The sequence below is a fragment of the Sphaeramia orbicularis genome, chromosome 21, assembly GCF_902148855.1.
Source record: "Sphaeramia orbicularis chromosome 21, fSphaOr1.1, whole genome shotgun sequence".
NCBI classification, from domain to species: Eukaryota; Metazoa; Chordata; class Actinopteri; order Kurtiformes; family Apogonidae; genus Sphaeramia; species Sphaeramia orbicularis.
In genome coordinates, this window is record NC_043977.1 from 3,523,839 (window position 1) to 3,544,496 (window position 20,658).

General features: G+C 36.1%; 1 protein-coding gene across 1 annotated transcript in view; it reads right to left on the reverse strand.

Annotated features, from left to right (window-relative positions):
* lrp1bb (low density lipoprotein receptor-related protein 1Bb) overlaps window positions 1-20,658 on the reverse strand; it is a 930,516-nt gene that overhangs the window by 203,280 nt on the left and 706,578 nt on the right. Inside the window, exons 43-44 of the mRNA XM_030124596.1 lie at window positions 17,561-17,765; window positions 992-1,184 (exon numbers count right to left, since the gene is read on the reverse strand). Of these exons, the coding sequence (XP_029980456.1) occupies window positions 992-1,184; window positions 17,561-17,765 (398 nt within the window). The remainder of the gene's footprint in view (window positions 1-991; window positions 1,185-17,560; window positions 17,766-20,658) is intronic.

Genomic DNA, 20,658 nt, shown 5'->3' on the forward strand with positions numbered 1-20,658 from the left:
CATTTTAGTGTATTAATGTGTGTTAGAATATTTTTGTTATATTTTACTGCATTTTAGTCCATTTTGGTGTACTTTGTGTGTTTTTTTTGTATTTTTGTGCACAATTGTGTATAATAACTATGAGACCTCCTGTTGGACTGTTATTTATGTGAATAGAGGATCTGAAATTTGACTATCTAATCTTATCTTACCTTAAATTCAGCTTCATAAAACCTGCAGATATTCTGATTGTATAATTAGCATCTTTTTGTGTGTTGTAGTATATTTCAGCACCTTTTTTTGTATATTTTGGTACATGTTATTGTATTTTTGTGTATGTTAGAATATTTTTTGTTATATTTTAGTGCATTTTAGTGTACTTAGTGTGTTTTTTTTGTATTTTTGTGCACAATTGTGTTTAATATCCATGAGACAGTTATTTATGTGAATGGAACATCTGAAATTTGACCATCTTATTGTATGTTGTCTTATCTTATCTTAAATTCAGCTTCATCAAACCTGCAGATATTCTGTTTGTATAATTATCATATTTTTGCGTGTTGTAGTGTATTTCAGTACCTTTTTTGTACATTTTGGTACATTTTAGTGTATTTTTGTGTATGTTAGAATATTTATGTCATATTCTAGTCCCTTTTGGTGTACTAAGTGTAGGGTTTTTTTTGTATTTTTGTGCACAACTGTGTATAATAACTGTGAAACCTGTGTTCTGTTTAATTCAGCTGTAATGTAACAACTCTACCCAGTTTTGGTTTCACTGTGGTGTTTTTCCTGCTGCATACAGGCTCCAACTTGCACACGGAAACAGATTTATTTTCGTCGCCCATACTAAACTCCAACATGATAAATATGTGCATGAACAGGCTGGGGGCCAGAGGTTTCCATAAACACCAGGCACCTGCACACACATCTGTAATCCTCCTCCGTCCTGCAGACACAACGCTCCGTTTCCACGCTTCTAGATTTGGTTTCAGGCGCTCGCTCTCATACTCACAGTTGTTGGTGTCTCTGGCCACTGCGATGATTCCCATGGGCTGGTGGGGTATGTCCGCTCGCAGGACCTTGGTGTCGCCGCCCGTGAACTTGTTGGAGCGTAACACGGCTCTGCGGGCCCAGTCGGACCAGTACAGGAAGTCTGCGTAGATGGCGAGACCGTAGAAGTTTCCAGCACCCGACTTTATGATGATCTGAACATTCAAGAAACACAAATGGAAAGACCGTCTTCAGTCAGGTTATAGAATAGAATAGAATAGAATAAAACAGAACACAAAATAGAACTGAATAGAATAGAATAGAACAGAACACAAAATAGAATAGAATAGAATAGAATAGAACATAAAATAGAACTGAATAGAATAGAATCAAATAGAATAGAATATAAGAGAACCAAATAGAACTGAATAGAATAGAAAATAGAACTGAGTAGAATAGAATAGAAAATAGAATTGAATAGAATAGAGTAGAATAGATAGAATAGAATAGGACAGAACAGAATAGAATAGAACATTAAATAGAACTGAATAGAATAGAACATAAAATAGAATAGGACAGAATAGAACAGAACAGACTAGAACAGAAAAGAACAGAACCAAATAGAATCGAATTGAACAGAATAGAAAAGAAAAGAACAGAATAGAACCAAATAGAATAGAACAGAATAGAACAAAGCAGAACATAAAATAGAACTGAATATAATAAAACAGAACGGACTAGAACAAAATAGAATAGAATCGAACAAAACAGAGCAGAGCAGAACAGATAAGAACACAAAATATAACAGAACAGAATAGAACAGAACAAAAAAAAAGAACCAAACAGAATAGAATAGAATGGAACAAAACAGGACATAAATAGAACATAAAAGAATAGAACTGAATATAATAGAACAGAACTGAATAAAACAGAACAGAAAAGAATAGAATAGAATAGAATAGAATAGAATAGAATAGAACTTTATTGTCATTGTTACAGGAACAATGTAAATCTGTTTAGCAGCTCTGTCTCGGTTTAAGCAAACACTTAAAGTGGAAAAAAGTCTAGAAAAAATATCACACAAAATACTGAAAAACCGGCAAATATACACAGATAAAATATTAAATATACAAATATTACTAAAATACTACTAATTACTGTTAATATATATAAAAAGCCAACTCTATACAACAAATAACAAATATGTCCAACATAGAAGCATATATACAGGTAATAAAGGATACATACAAGGTAAAATAAAAAAACAACAACCATATAATAGATATATCAGAAGATATTAGACACATCCCAGATGAACCAGTACCGAATAATAAGTGGAAATGATGATTAGCCCAATTCACACTGAACTAATTCTACGTAATGATTCCAAAAGTCATCTGTGATTTGAATCCTGTGCAAAAAACTCATGTCTGATTTGTAAAAATTGCACAAAAATATGCAAGAACAAATGCAATAACAAATGCAGACATGCAGCGTTTTCTGTTTCTCCTGTGCAGTTAATTAGTCTATTTCCTGGTGAATTACTACGGAGGCTGTTCTATTACTGATAAATGAAAGGTTTAAAAGCATTTTCAGTAGAGGTTCAGATATACAGCGGATATTCACTGAAAGAATAAACTTAAGTGCTTCAGAAAAGTGACTCCTCACAACATAATTAGATGGATTACATGATGACAGTTAGAGTAGGAAAAGTCTTTAACACTTTTCTGAAAGTGTTGAACCTGTCCTTGACATCAGATCCATGGATTTATTTCAGTGATTGTAAGACTTTGTTTGTACTCTGTAAATACGCTGCATGAAACACACATCAAGGGTGAATTTTCTATTTACTGAAGGTCACAAGGTTATAACAGTTCCCACTAATCCATAGATGAAATCACAAAAAACACGCCTACGCAGAGTTTCTACAGTTAGTTTTCTGCCCTTTCCTGCATTCACTGCTGACTTTCTTTAATGTTCAGTGATTACAATTTATGAAAGTATTTATTAAATGAGTCCAACAGTCACCTTGGTTTAATAAAGTGAAGTTTGGGTGTTATTCTGGGAGAATTCTGCCTGATTAATTGCACATTTTGAAGGCTCTACGCGATCAATATTATATCATCTTTGAAAAACAACTATTATCCGACAGTGATTTACAAGTTCATGATGTTTTCTAAAAGATCATTAAAAATGTCTAATATCACTACAGGCAGATTTCCAGAAGTTAAATTCAGTGGTTTATCTGGTGGCGTCTACATGTTACTTATTTCCCATCGATACAGTTTCAATATTTGTGCTTTGATAGCGTCATAGTTCCAGGTGACACTGATATGTAAACATACTATACATTTTAAATACTAGGAACACTGTATGGATTATTATATACAGATGAATAAACACTACTATATACAGTAATAAAGTAAATCGACATAATAATGGGTATGTTGGAGTGGTAGAGACATAATGTACAGATTATGTAAATATTCTCAAGGCAGTAGGTTTGATTCTGACATTGGTGGGGACACAGAAGTGCTCAAAGGCAGCACTCCTGAAAGTTGATGTTTTTTTGCATTTGTGATCATAATTGCACATCATGTAGAGCTGATCAAACAGGCGAACAATCATAGTCAGGAAAAGCAATTCAGTAATTGACATGTTTCGAATGCATATCTGAATATTTAAACACAATACAAGAATTTAATGCAGTCTGCAAAGTTATTCTCATGATTAACATATGCATTATTATTTAACCTGTGAATTTACAGCCTCTCCTCCTCTTCCTCCTCCCTCCTCTCTACTGTTTGTCACCTGACAAAAATATATTGATTCATGACATATGAACTGATCATAGATACGATGATTATAGAGTTTAATGGTACAGTTATTGAATGAGCAAAAAAGGCTTTTACTTTCAATTATTACATGTAAGTTATTCCCTAAAAGCACGCATAAAATCACATCTAGAATCACATTTACAATCTGAGGTTTTATTGTATTTTCCCCACAAATTTTCTTTATGCATGTTTTTTAAACAGTTGCTCTCTTCCATAGATATACATGAAAATAATAAGTAAAAATAACTGTTAAAAAGTGTATGTTTGGCATTAAATATTGTCTTTTATTCAGTACCTGTGTTGAACCTCTACAGTTCTAAACCCTTGAACTAACTTACACTGTGACTGCTACAAAAGGGTCTTCTGTCCAGTTTTCTTTTCTTTGACATCCTTTACATCCTAATTACCGAACACACACACACATAAACACACACGTGTCCAAATGTTCATGTAAATGACTCCACTGACATTCAAATCGGTCTGGCTGATGTGACCCAGGCAGAACAAATACAAACATGTTGAAAACTTACGTTAGCGATAAAACTGTTTAAGTAGCAGGTTCCTTTTACAAATAGATGGAGTGACAGCAGGGATGATCAATCACATGTATGTTAGCAAAACCACACAACCAATCGGAAAGCAACATTTAGGTTAGAGGCGGGACTTCTGGCAGAGACCCACTGTTAACCCTTTGTGTTCCAGAATCATTGACTAAATACTACAGACAGCGGTTGGATTAATAGTGAGTACACAGTAGTGGGTGGATACTGGTAGGGACAGGTCCCTGGCATCCCTAGGCAATTCTACGCCCCTGCCAATTCTACAGGTGGATAATGACATAATAAAACATTGTTCACTTAGTTTTATTTATATTTGGCAAACATGTAAACTTTTTCTGTGTTTGTTATTTCAGGTTTTTGTTTTTACCTCTTCTGAGTCTTCTCCACGATGAATAAAGTTAAAAGATTCATCAACAGGTGTCATCGTTTAAGGAGTAGGGCTGCGTATTGGCAATAAACTGGCGGTACAATACAAATCACAATACTAGGATCACGATACAATATATCACAATATATCAAGATACTGTTAAAAAGGCTATTTTTTGTTTGTTTCGTTTTTTTTTAAAATGATTATATCCTGGAAGAATTGAATTCCACCAGAAATCTGCACAAACACTAAACACATTTTTAATTGATCACAACAGGATCTAATGTTCTATCACAAACGGTTCCTGTGTTCATACTGAAATTATATTTTACAGACATTACAGTTTAAGTTCCTGCTCAAATGTTCATATTCAATTTCAATTCAATTCAACTTTATTTGTATAGCCCAATATCACAACAAGGTTATCTCAAAGGGCTTTACAGAGGCAATTGGAGTATATTCAACAAATATTCTATTAGTTCAGAACTAACATCAGAACAGCATTTTTGTGCAATCCCAACAAAGGAACCAACATCTGCCTCTCAGAGAGTAAAAAGGGCTTTTAGGATGATTGAAATAACCATTATTTAATAAAACTGTTAAATAATAATAAATAAGATATAAGCAATAAAGAAAACCAAAAAACAAAAATGAACCTCCGCCATATCTGCACTGGAATAAATACCTAAAAATATCGATACAGTACTTTTTAATATCGATACAGTATTGTGAAATGAAATATTGTGATATACTGCAGAACCGATATTTTCAAACAGCCCTTTTCAGGAGTTATCTATCTGTGTAGCTGCATCAGGGAAGTATCAAGGACAGAACAGATACAACTAAGACACAAGGGGAATTTGGACATTTCAGTCAATATCGACACTGCTATTTAAGTGGGAAAAAAAAAAAAAAAGAAATAAGGTGAATACATTCTTTGGGAGCTCACAGATTGTGCGGACGTTATTTAACCCTTTCATGCACAGTGGTCACTCCTGTGGACAGTTATTCTACAGCTGTTCTTTTGTATATTTGTGGATTTTGTTGTTTTACTTGCATATCAACCAACACAGTGGACACTTATGCACCATCCCATAATACACTGCAATTCATACCGTGACTGTAACATTCCTGTTCTTGATAAACCTGATATGCAGCAACATATTTGAGTGTAAATCAATTGCCAATTGTTATTAGACTGTAATTAACAGTTTGTTTTTTTAAGTTGTTGTGTTTTGTTGTTTTTTGCATATTATTTGAGTGAGTAACAACTGCTATTATAGTACGTTAAAATGTGAGAAAACATCAGATTAGCACCATTAAAAAAACATTTATTTCATTGTTTTCACACAGTATGACAGTAAATGCATGTTTTTTTTGCTTCACAAATTAAACACATGGTGTCCAGCTGAGTGGACATTTTTGTAACGCCATGAAAAATAGATTGATAAAAAACAAAAATTTCAATCACATTATTTTTGTCATGCCTAAAGAGGAATAAAAACACTCAGGAAAAAAATCTTGATTAAGGTTCTCATAATTCATGCATGAAAGGGTTAATTTTTTCATCTATTCTTTGGGGATCCTGCACACTTTCACTTTTTTGATACTTGTGTCAATCACATCTCTTCAAAATAAAAAATAAAACCCCACATCTGGCCAGTGGACACATTGGCAGAATTTGGAGACGCAACCTTACAAGTGAACGTGTAGAATAATGTCAAAGTCATTAATCAACCCATCAGCGCCGCCGCCCACACGCCTGCTTAACCCAGATGTTAGAGGGACTAAATGACAGTGTCATTGGCGGAGCGGCAGGAATCCATCAGACGGATCCTTGTGGGACTCTCTGTTCTGCTCGTAGGGGGACGGTGGATCGGGGCCATTAGTGGGACAGGCTCGTAAGCGGCGTCGCATTAGCCCTGCGCCACACTGGGATTAATAGGACAGGTGTTGATTAAAGGCGCCCGGCGTGTGGAGGCAACAACTGGCCATCAGGACGACGGGAGACGCCGAGAGGGAGACGCCGAGAGGGAGGGTGTGACGGCAGATGGAGGAAGACGGAACATATTGACAGGAAATTAGATTCAGAGACGTTAGGTTTACAGCCACAAACACACGGCTTTGGCGTCGAATGCGAGCGTTGGGTGAATGTGAACATATTTCAAGTTCATTCTTATTTTAAGTGTTTTATTCTACCCTTTACAATGAATCAGGAGTGGCAAACATACGGCACGTGGGCCAAAACCAGTCTCCCAAAAGTTCCAGTCCAGTGTCGCATAGAATTTTTACCCCCATATTACTTTTATACTTCCATTGTTTTCACACATGCCCACTGCATGGGTACATTTGGTACAACTAGGGATGTAACAATTACCGGTATAATGATAAACCACGGTAAAATTGCCAGCGCTTCTTATTTACGTTTAAATTCTAATTATCACAATAACCATGTTTGATTACCGCACTTTTCCAGAGAAAACGCCTACGTAAAGATCTGCTTTTATGTCAAATATCTGAGTATAGTTTTAATTTATTACAATTTTAATTTTCTATAGCTAATATTTGGAATCAATATTCACTTTTAAAGTTTTTGAAAAGGTTCGTTAAGCATCTGTGTGTTATTTATGCAATAAATTATATACATTTTTCAAATTGGATTTTATATGTTTTTATGTTTTTATAGTAGGTTAAAGTGAAAAAGATAATAGACAGATGATATAGATGAAGCTGTTCTGAAAAAACAGATCCCAAACATGGGTATAGTAAACATTTGTTTCTATAGTATGTAAAGGCCAAATCAAAAGGACTGAAAAACAGACAAAATAGGCTCAGACCACTAAGGGTTAATATTTGAATGTTTCTGCCAAGAGAATGTGCATTGTACCAATTACTTTACTTGTTTTTTGTTTGTTTTTTTGTTTTTTTTTTTTTTTTTCCAAAATACAACTTGGTTAAATTACTTCAGTGTGTGTATTAGTACTTTTTGAACATTTTGAGCACAGTTTCAACAATACTGCGATAATAATGATAACCGTGACAATTTTGGTCACAATAACCATGATATGAAATTTTCATATCGTTACATCCCTAGGTACAACACACAACTGCAGGTTTTACATCTGTATTATTTTTTACCCTCGTTAACTATGTAGTTTTGAATATCCAAATAAAGTGAAATTTACTTTAGTAGTTACTAACATATATATAAACAAGCGGTGTCAGGCACAACAAACCCCACCCCTTTATGAAGATTATAAATTCAAATAAAAAATTTTAACTTCGACCTACTTTTCCCAAAATGTAATCACACCTATTCTGGGTCACTGGTAATCTATTACCCCAATTAGGTATGAATTCAATCAATAGTTTTGCTGCTAAAGTGTTAAAAAACAAACAAACCCCCTTTGGGGGCGGGGTAAAAACATCTATATAGAAATAACAACAACAATAACAACAGTATAAAAGTATTTATAAAAATATCTATAGATATAAACAACAAACAAGTCATATGACATCCAACACGAGTCTCTTTTCCATCGTACATCTGAGCTGAACTGTCCCCATATTTCCTAAATGTGTTAAAAACAGAAGTGTGTAAGGTCGGTTTTTCCGTTAAATCCCAAATGTGTTGATTAGTTTCTTTCTTCTGGTCATTGTCAGTGTCAATCCTTCCACAAACATGAACATAAATCTGTGTTGTTTTGAATCTAAAATGCTGGTTTCCCCTCTATCTCCGACTAAATTCTAAACTGATGTGGTTTCCTGCTGTGTCCACACACACACACACACACACACACACACACGTTTGGGTTCAACTCTTCTTCTTCTCTTGTTCTAACATCCATCAACATCAGGTTTTTTTTGGTCATGTGACTCCTGTTGCGCAAAAAGGTCTTTCCATTGTTGTTTTGCACAATATACCAATTTAACTACGACCAAAAAACCCCCTCAAGAGGTAACTTTTGTTATGATCTGGCGGTGTATAAATAAAATTTGATTTGATTTGGTGATTTAGTAATATAAGTTGTGTGTGTATTTATTCTTATTCTATTTTTACCTTTTCAATTGCATGGAATTTAAACAGCAATTTGAGAGAGAAACAGGAGTCTCTTCCATTGGATGTCTGCGCAAAGCTACTGAGTTTTACTAAATGTGTTCAAAACAGAAGTGCGTAATGTTGGTTTTTCCATTCAATCCCAAATGTGCTGATTACTTTCTTTCTTCTGGTAGATGTCAGTGTCAGTCCTTCCATAAACATGAAAATAAATAGGTACTGTTTTGAATCTAGAATGCTGGTTTCCCCTCTATCTCCGACTAAATTCTAAACTGATGTGGTTTCCTGCTGTGTCCACACACACACACACACACACACACACACACACACACACACACACACACGTTTGGGTTCAACTCTTCTTCTTCTTCTCTTATTTTAACATCTGTTTTTTTTTTTTGGTCACATGACTCTAGTTGGACTAAAAGGTCTTTCTATTGCAGTTTTGTGCGATATACCAATTTTACTACGCCCCCAAAAACCACCTGTTGCAAGAACAAAAATTTTTCATAAAAAAATTAGAGTTTTGGCAAAATTGTTTTTCTATTCGGCAAATTATATTTGCACAATTTGAGGGTCACTGGAAAAGCGACTACTATGTCACTGCAGTCTTCAACACATTTGGATCCAACTAACAACTGAATATGGATCTAACACACAACTGCGGGTCGAACCTGGTGTCATGTGTGTCACAATAATTGTCCGTGTGAAACACAACAGCGGAACCAATGTTTAACAGCGGCAAAATTAAGGAAATAAAGCTCAGATTCAAGAAAATTGTAATCAAACATTTTTTTCTAATCGATTCGACTTGATTAATCAATTAATCATTTCAGCCCTAATTAAAAATTTGCTGATACAGGAATAAACTTGTATACTATCAGGAAATATTTGTGGCAAAATCTTTTTTGTGTTTCAAAAGATGTGGTTGCATCAGACAAATACAAAAATAAAACAAAGCAAATGATAGTTGAATAAAACTAAATTCTTGACAGTTTCAACATGTCGTGTCCTGGATGTTGTCGGCTTCCTGATAAAACCTGCTGAGTGACATTTTTGGTTGGAAATAAAAACCTGCTATCTCTGCTATTTTAGCTTCAAATTTCAGTCTCCTGTGAAAGTTGTTTACATTCCATCAGAAGTACCAACATTAAAGGAACAGAGATTTTTTTGTCATATTTCAGTTTCCTGTTTTACAAACGGTTTTTTTGTTTCTCCTGGAAAATTTGCCAAAAGTCACATAGCAGGTTTTATCAGGAAGCTGACGATGTGTTTCATTATCTGCTCTAGTTTTGACCTTGACAGAACTGAGCATGTGCAGAAGCGAGCATGTGGGTTTGGGGAATGGAATGACACACTAACGGTTTCTGATTCTTTATGTACTATTCCACAAATGCACGCATACAATAGCATCGTCTCATCACTGTCACAGCCTCCATCCACGTGTCATGCATGGTGAGTTTCAGACCGTTTCCATAGTGACGCTTTTACACCATTTTGAGTCCATCCCAAAGCTGCTACTCAGCACAAGGACAGCTGACACAATTCTGAACAGCTGTACGATAAGACAGTATTACCCTCAAATTACTGTTTAATTTCAGACAGTAAGTGTTGATAGGTGATGTTCTTTAAAGCAGCCAACTGATTTTCAGCCTTTTGGACATATTTACCTCAAAATGACAGGACCTGGGCGATAAAACGATGCCAAAACTTCATGTCGACAACAGTCTAAGTGCCTATCATGAAGCAGAAATGGGTAGATTTTCCACGGTCGAGGCTATCGACACAGTGACAGGAAACTGTTTGTGCTAAAGTTGTCATGTAGTCAAATAAACTGCGCTGATGCATAGTCAGTTGGTCTCATTTTCAGGTGCACTGCTTCTGTTCCCGCTGCCGTCTGGATTGGAGTTTGACATATAGACAGGCACGGCGTGGGATGCATTCAGTGCACGTCGTAAACTCTGAAATCTCCACAGCATTGAACAGCAGCAGTGTGTGGGCATTGACAGAGCAGCTGTTGCATTCAAGTACACCTCAGAAAGTCAGAAATCCATCCTTAAATGGCCACAAATGTTGTTTACCAAGGGGGAGTTTATATATATACGGATATATCTAAAATTTTTCTTTATTTAAGTACACACTATATGGACAAAAGTAGGGATGGGAATTGAGAACCAACCCAGTAATAGATCCCAGTAGTTCGATTCCTTGGAATTGTTTGCCTGCCTGCTTAGCGATTCTGCCTTCGTTGCACATGCACGATGATGTCACACGTACGCTGCATTGTTTTGGTCAGAACGTAGACAACATGGTGTTGAAGCAGAAACGGTCTAAAAAGACCACACCAGGTCTAAACAGACCACACCAGGTCTAAACAGACCACACCAGGTCCAAACAGACCACACCAGGTCCAAACAGACCACACCAGGTCCAAACAGACCACACCAGGTCCAAACAGACCACACCAGGTCCAAACAGACCACACCAGGTCCACTGCAACTCTGTCAAAGCTTCCATTTCTTCTAAAGCAGGGGTCTCAAACTCCGGTCCTCGAGGGCCACTATCCTGCATGTTTTAGATGTATCCCTCTTCCAACACACCTGATTCAAATGATAAGCCTATCATGAAGCTCTGCAGAAGCCTGATAATGACCGTCAGGTGTGCTGGAGGAGGGAAACAACTAAAACATGCAGGATACCAGCCCTCGAGGATCTGAGTTTGAGACCCCTGTTCTAAAGGGTGGAATCCCTCCAGTCTGCTCAAACATTTGTCCACAGCATGGGATTCATTTACAGGAATGTCATGTATTTGATTCACTACTTAGCGATCCTTGTGAATGTAGCGGCAGAGTGAACACCAGGCCCAGTTCCGGTTCGGGCAACAAACGTTGTACCCAAATACAGGTTTCCGAAGGTAGGGGAAAGGAAATGAGGCGTACAACAACGGGAGATGAACCGAGCCGAGTCGAACCAGTTCTACGTTGTAGAAATGCAGCAACAGAGGAATTAGTAAAGAGTCTGTAGTTTCACTTTCACTGCACACCGCCACTGTGCAGATGGAAATATAAAAGACAGTTAATGCAAACACCTGTTTGTACTCTTTCATTCCCTCACCCAATGAGAATCGATAAGGAATTGGATCGATAAGCAAAATCGATAATGGAATCAGAATCGTTAAATTCTTATTGATTCCCATCCCTAGACAAAAGTATGTGGACATGTTGAATTCAGATGTTTCTTTTCTAACAGGGGTCTGGGATACAAAACAATAAAGACTAATGTCACCCTTTCATGCATGAATTATGGAAAAAAAGTATCTAAATTTTTTTAGGTTGATTTTATTTGACATGCTTTTTTATTTCATTATATATATTAATACTTTATCTTTTCTTTTTAAACTGTTTTGCACCACGTACCACAAGAGAGTTGTCTTGTTTAATTTCTTTGTACATATGTATAATAACAAAAAAGGCATTCTATTCTATTCTATTCTATTCTATTCTATTCTCAAAATTAGGCTGAAGTTAAAATGCATTATTTAATTTTTTTTAAAATATGGTTTTATTTAAAACATATTTAACCTCCTCAGACCCAGGACAGTACAAGTTCTGGCATTTTTAAATTCAATAATTGCTGTTATTGGAAACATCATGTTGCAACAGCTTTTTCAGATGCATTTAAAAAAAAAAAAAAAAAAAATGGAATGTCCTTTGTCGTGGACAGTTTTTTTTTTTTTTTGTCTAAAGCTGTGAAACACTTGTCCAGTCGTGGACAGTAAACCCATGTGTGGGTCTGAGGTTCACTTTAGCAGATCCCAGAAAACTCAGATGTTCCTTTAGTTCATTGTACGTCTGACGGTCTGTACAGACTGAACCCATGTGGTTTGGACTATAGTACCTTTAGAACCCTTTGGAACGTCAGTTCAACTATGGGTCCATAAATGTGGACGTCGGGCATGAAAGGGATTTAGTTTTATATTGGGATAAATATCATTGCATTAGTTAGTTTGGTTTAAATTGTTATTTTTGCTTCCAAAATGCCTCAGAGATAGTTTGGATTTAATTTCTCTCAACATTGATTTTGTTTTTTGTTTGTTTTTTTATCCATGACTCAGATTTTAAATGTTCCTCCTCTAAATTTCTAAAATATTTTTCGTGCTCTGACTGTAAATAATAATTTTCTACCACAACTAACCATCTACTTTAGTCACATCTGACTGAGGAAGAAAAATCTACCATTAAACTTTAAGGAAATATTGATGTTTCTAAACTATATGGACATAACTATGTGGACACATCATGTCTACAGCTGTAAGATGTCCTGTTCAGGAGGATCGGACATAAAAACATCAAAATATCATCGTCATAGATTAAAAAAAAACAATATAAAGTTGAAAGAAGTTACGTCAAAACCATCTTAATCATGTAATAAATCATGACAGAATGAAGTGCGTCCCCTGTAACAGATGTTGTAACCACACACAGCTCTGCCCCGTATCTTTCCCTGTGTTTCTGTTTCTGAAAGCTGCTACAAAACTGGAGTGAGGCTGAGTCTGTGGTTGTGAGTAGTTCAGGGACATCTGTATAAATCACAAGACACTTCAAAAAACTTCATAGAACCATCTGAGGCTCTGAAAGGCTTAGTTGGAGTTTTTCTACTGCTGTTTCCACATAAAACAGATGTATCTAAAGAGCTACACACAAAAAAATACACACTTAAAATATAATTTTCGCCTTTTCCCGGTGTCATACAGTTTTCCCACAAGTAACTGAAGCCCTGAAGCCTCTTACTCCACACTCAGACAGCAGGTCTTGATGCACGATTTGGATTTTTTGGGGGAAATCCAATTTTTTTTGTCTGCTGGTTCATATCACACATTAAAGGAGTGATATTTTGCTTTTTTTTTTTTTTTTTTTTAAATGAAATTCTTTATTCTTCTTCCAACATTTCCCTGTGGTCTCCATAAACTGTAAATGCTCTGTTTGGGTCTGATTTCTTCATTAATTCAACTCCACAGGTCCATCTTCAACCCTATTTCTGAGTAACAAAATGGAAAAGTTACACTGAAGACAGTAATAGTCAAAGGTGTCAAAATAATTTTAGTTCTGGGGATGTAGACAAACCAGTATGATCTCAAGTGGATCAGACAAATATAATAATAGCATCATAAAGATGATGAAAACTCCAAATTTTTCTCCTTGTTTTCATGTGAAAAAAGGAAAATTACATGATAAAAATGTGAACAATTCCAAAATATCTTTTCACAAAAAATGTGAATAATCTAAATGACCATGAACAACCTAATATGTGGAATTTCAACAATATTCTGTCTGTTACTGAATGATTAGTGTCTTTTTAAGATCCACTGTGATCTGTGAATTGTAACGAGCATGTGTTAAGGGAGTGATATTTTACTTTTTTAAAATGGAATTCTTCATTTTCCCACATTTCCCTGTGGTCTTCATAAACTGTAAATGTTCTGCTTGGGTCTGAAGTCTTCATTAATTCAACTCCACAGCAAGGTTCTAATAGTTTTGGATTTTTCATTCTAGTTTAATTTTATTAAGTTTTTACTGTTTTTTTTCTCTAATTCACTTCATTTTCATTTGTTTTTAGAGCAGGTTTGCTAGTTTTTATTAGTTTTCATTTTTTCTAAATGCTTAGTTTTAGTTTAGTTTTAGTATTAATTTTAGTTTTGTCGTCTCTTTTCTCTTCTTCTCTGTCGTCGTATTCAAATCAATCCCAGACAGGACTCTGCTGCTTTGGTCTCCATGTTTCCAGGTAGAGTGGGGACCAGAAGACGACTGGAAACCACAAGTGAACACAAGTGACGAACCAAAAAGTGTCGTATGGTGCCGCTAGATAAAATTGCTAGAGCGAAATAAATTAATTTCGTATCAATACGGCATTGACAAAGATGAAAACGAAGGGAATTTTATCCATAATTTTTCTCCATTTTAGTTTTGTAAGCACACAACACAGTTTCAGTTAGTTATCGTTTTTTTTTTTCTTTTAATTATAGTTTCGATTTATTTCAGTTAACGAAAATGTTTTTACAATTCTAGTTTTCGTCATTTCGTTAGTTTTCGTTAATTTATTTTTATTTATTTTATTTATTTTTTTATTTGAGTACAACTTTATCTCAAACCACTTCCAAGATACAGCTTTTTGAAATCTTGCTATCAAAATTGAACATTAAAAAACTAAACTCTGGTGCTTAAAGGGTTAATCTGTACAAGTTATGATTGGAATCATCCACCTCCAGTTTAAAGAACCACATAAAATTAAATTTAATGCTACCTCTAATATAATAATACTATATTTTGGATCATAAATAACTGTAGTCAAGGCCTCGTATTTACACGGTTAAATTCAGTTGAAATGTATTTTTGGTTTAACAGCTGAGTTAAACCGACATGTCGACAAACTCTGAGCTGATGCCAACTCCGACATTAAAGGACAACATCCACTCTGTCAAAGCTCTGTGGGTTCGCCGTCTTTACGGTAAAAAGGTCATGTTTTCCTGCTGAACACGCTGCCGTCTCCCCTCATCATGCACTTCACTGCCCTTTGTGAAGCGCCGCTTTCACGGACGACACGGGTCTGAGTCTGAAAATGGCACGAGGGAGTGAGTCCACGCCACAGGTCTTGTTCTTCTGCCGCCGTCCGCGCTGTCAGGATGTAATAGCTTCGCCGCAGTGAAGGGGAGGAGCCGGGCCCTGGAGGATCCTCCGCTAACCGAGTCCACAGCCATTCCATTAAACGCAAAAGTGGTGCACTTTAATGCCTTTTATCATATCTATTCTAGGACTTAACCCATTTTGGATTCCAATGTGAAACCTCACAGACGCAGTCATTTATACACGTTAGATCAGAGGCGAATAAAAAAATAACAACCAGGACCCGAGCGTCCTGGTTCCCCTCCGCTACAGAGCCTCCTCTGCTCGTATTCGACAGATGAGTCTTCCTCTGATTTCCACAGTTGGGATAAGCGCTGAAGTTGACAATCTGCTTCCTCTGTTTAATTCACACATTTTAATTGGAATGGAGGATCTGCACCCAGAGGGCTTTGTTGCAAAGCCTTCATTAGCAGGAGTAGACTGCAGCAAGGGCAGCCGGGGACCCAAAGGTGAGGGCTTTGTGAGCCTGGTGACCCCGTTCAGCAAACATATGAGTAACTAATTGAGATGGGCCAAAGTGCTGAGCTGTGCTGAGGTCGTGTCAAGCAAAAACTGAAATCCTTAGCAAAAAACCCACCTTGAAATGTAATCCTCTGCACACCAGGGATACAAAAGACATCGCTAAGTTGGCTAATATACATTATGCATGAGATTTTTCACAATGACAACTTCACACTGAGAGTCTTTACCCCACCAAGAAATGACTTACATGAGTAAGTACGACCTGTCCTATCAGATAAGAACGTCAATTTCACATTCTACGCTTCAGATGGGACACACGTTAATGGAAAATCCCGATGGGAACGGTCTCTTCCAGGGTGACAGTGACCCCGTCCACAGGGCACCGGGGGTCACTGAATGGTTTGATGAGTATGAAAATGATCTGAATCATACGCTGTGACCTTCACAGTCACCACATCTCAACAGCCGAACATCTATGGGAGATCATAAACCCACATGTTGGGTGGCGGTCCTCACCACCGCCATCAAAACGCCAAATGAAGAAAGAATGGTGTTCATCATCCAGCTGTTCTGGCCCAACACTTTACTAATGCTGCTTTTCCACTCATGGTATCAGGAGTAAAACTGAGGAAAAGTGACTCTTTCAGCAAAATCTGTCATTAACTGAACATTAAACCCAGTGTGTCCATCCACTGTCACTGATCCAACTCCATGGGTTTGACTGGGGAATCAATGTTGGAGAAGATGACGGTGTTTCCACGGTAACTACAGAGCCTCTGAACGTCCAGATGGGTCATATCTGATGACCATGAAAAGATGAAGAACTGTATTTTACACTAATCATTGGATCAGCTATAAAACATTCTAAATCTGTGGATAGTTTTAAGTTCTGGTGGGTATTTAAGTCTTTGAGGGTTAAACTACCAACAATACAACTAAATTTACATTTAGAAATTTTGCCTTTGCACAAAACATGATCATTTCCCAAAAAATAGGACTCAAATATGGACATTAAATCTCCCTAGGTGTCGGTGCATTTTTTGTGTAAACGTGTAAATGCTCTTCTATAGACTCTAAATACAGACACTGTGTTCAGTGTGTGGATCCTAGTGGTTTTTCTAATCCACACATGTGGGTTTTTCATTAATCTCAGTCTCATTCCAGGTTTGGTGTGGAACCCATCGTGTCCACTGGTGTTACATGCAGAACCTGCCCAGTTAAACGCATATAAATCATGAGTGATTTTGCAACAGCGGCCATTTTTGTCAAACACTCTGCCTTGAATAATTAGTTTAATTCTCAAAATGTATCTGTGAGAGAATAAAGAGATATTATAAAAATAGTTGTGTGTAATTTTCGTGTCCTTTTGGCCGTGTTACATGCAGATTTCTATATTAAATATAATGTAAAATAATATTAAAAAAAATGTGTTTTATCGGAAAAATTGTTTCTCTTTTATTTCAGTAAATATCTATTTTTCAAACAGACCCAAAGTGCTTCCAAACCTGCTTCATAACATTCGTCTACACCTGGTTTGAATTTTTAGCCTCATGTCCTGTTTTTAGGACCAGTTTCAGAGAAGCATACATGTACAAACATGTACACAGAGAGCCTGTGTTTCCTACTTACGTATCTGTGCGACCCGTCGTAATCACATCTCTCGATCTTGCCCAGGCTTCCGTCTGAGAAGTAGAGCTTCTCTGCCTTGTGGTCGATGGTCAAGCCGTTGGGGGTCAGGATGTCAGAGCTGATGATAACCCTCATGTTCTTTCCCGCTAAAGTAGATCTCATGATGCTGGGCCTCTGCTCGTTCCAGTTGGTCCAAAACATCAGGCTGAAATGTGTGTGGAAACATGTGATTAGTAGTCAGTATATAACAGTCGAGTACAGCCAGATCTGTAGCTTCAAACTGATTAAAAACAAAGGCTCAGTCAGTCACTTAGTAAAGGCAGAAGATGCAGTGAAGTAGTGTTGGAACATGGGAGCTGTAGTTTTGTATAAATCCAGTGTAATAACAAAATATAGAACCTTATCTGAATAATCTAGTTATAGAAGAAAGCATAAAATAAGATGTTATTCTGTGGTGCCACTTTGTAATTAATTAATTAATAGAGACTATCATGATTAGGAGATATCCTCCTGAGACCCAGCAACGCATGTTTGTCCTCTGTAGTGGACAAGCGTTTCACAGCTTTACTTTAAAATAAATCATTACAAAATATCCACTGAAAAGGACATTATATGAAAAAAAAAATAATTAAAATTTATCTGTAAAAACTGTTGCATCATGCTGTCTCCAATTAGGGCAATTATTTAATGTAAAGTGGCCAAAATATTTACTTAGTGGGTCTCAGGAGGATATTATCACATTTATTAATGACTGTATTTGTAGTAAATAATAAAACTGCATATAAATATTGTAGTTTATATTTAAAAAGGTTGATTATGCAAAACTGATTGTGTGTGAGGTGACTCAAAAAATGTATGTGAATGGTTTGTATGGATGTTTTGTGTTATTGTAAAAATATATATAGAAAAAAAAGGTTGTTAAAGCAAAGGAAGTGGAATTAATTTAATTATCAGTTTGTAAAAAGGGGGTGGAGTCTATAAGTTATACTTCTTCCCACTCCTTTTCGAGTGCTGAAAAGCTTTTTTCTGTGTTCTCTGATTCTATGAGCTTGAAATAAAACTAAACAAACTGGTAACTTAAAGAACTACAGAATAGAAAGTATATTGTAACGATCCTATATTCAAAGGTTTATGAACTAACTGTGTCCTCTCGCCCACTTCATGAAGAACATCATCAGTGAAGTATGCTTCACTTTGTAGTTTATAAAACAGATTAGAGGTCATTTATACAGAGCAGCTTTTATATGGACTTCTCTGAATCTAAGGAATGCATTTAACGGCACTGAATTAATTAAAAATCTTAACTTATATGGACATGATGGATGATGCCGAACTGGCAGGCGACAGAAAAAAGGTGGATATGTTTCCAATTTGTATTAAAAAATGAATCCAGTTCCTTGGGCCCTCTCTTCATTTTATAGCGAAGTCAAGTCCACTCTAGTGGGATAATAAGGTTTTCGGTCAGAAGTCACAACCAGGGCCTGCTAATTAATCACTGCAGTTTGAATTCTAATTAACAGACAGTGTTTCTGGAGAGCGAAGGATATGGTGCCAAATGGCAGACCAAGGATATAGTCTGCGGTCAAGAAATTAATTTAGGTAGTACAACACGAGGAGTGAGATCCTCATTTTTTCCCCCCCCAACGCCGCTCACAGTAATATCCATGTTAATGAATATGCAAGTGTTACATCTGAACTAGATACAACAGGAATACTGATGCGCTCACTTTTGGAAGAACAGAAACACCTTTTCCCAAAGGTTTCTGAAGTGAGAATCAAAGTGAGGCTGTCAAAATGGTTGTTTTTAAGAACTAAGTGTGCGTCGACTTTGATCCAATGAGCCTCACCAGAGCATAATCTGTCATTTATTCTGAGTTTAAGATGCCGGAAATTCACAGAAAGCATATTCTATCCAAGACACTTAGTGGGTAGTCGCTAAAGCCGTGTTTTTCAACCTTGGGGTCGGGACCTCACATGGGGTTGCCTGAAATTTCTAGTAATTGATAAAAATAAAAAAAAAACTTACTGATAAAAAATATATGGTTGATAGATATTTGTTTAAAATACTATTAGCACCCTATAAAAAGGCTATTGCCAAAAAATGGTGAAGATTAGAACCACCTACAACTAAAGACTGGATACAAACTGTGAATGGAAAAAACTGAGATGGAGATTCTGACGCGTAGACTGAGGACTGAAGAAGAACAGTGTCATGATAAATAGAAGAAATGGATAATTTTCAATTCAACGTCACATTACTAAAAACAATTGTTAGTCACAAGATATCCCAAATGTCCCTTATGTTTGATTTGTTTTATAATGTACAGAAAATAAGCAATAAAAAAATAAAGTAAAAAAAACAAACAAAAAAAAACATGTGTTGAGTTGTCAGAGCCAATCCCAGTCCATAACAGACAAACTGTGGTTGTGAAACTGCAGCACTGTGGTTCTGTTTGTGTGTCAAATGTTCACTGTGGTCAGTTTCAGATGCTGCAGCTCTTTCATAATTCATAGTTTCAGTTCTTCTTTGTTCAGTTTTAATTGTCCTCCTTGTAAATCACAGCTGGACTGACTGGACAGATCCTGACCAAGGAAAATCCACTTCTCCCTCTGTGCAGTAATCTACACCTGGATTTACTGCCTCTGTCCATAATAATATACATTATATAGACTAAATGTCCTCTGAAATTAACCTGGATTTGAAACAGACGATAAAAAACGATTACAGGATCAGAAACTACTTAATTTTAGCAAAAACATTCCATTTTGAATGTATTATTATGTTTATTCTATAGTTTTACTTGGTATTTTTATTTCACTGTTTTAATTGTACAGCTGTTTTTATGTCTTCTTCATCTATTCTTGTATTTTCGTCTATCATTTTTGCTTTTTTAATCTTCTGTATGACACTGTTTTTAATTGTACAGCTGCTTTACGTCTTTAATCTTTTCTAGTATTTTATTTTATTTTTTATTATTTATTTTTTTAATTTTGGGTTTCCCCTGTAAGTCGCTTTGGGAAAAAGCATCTGCCAAATGCATAAATGTAAAAAAAATGTTTTGAATGTCTGGGGTCAACAGAAATTAGTGATGTTAAAA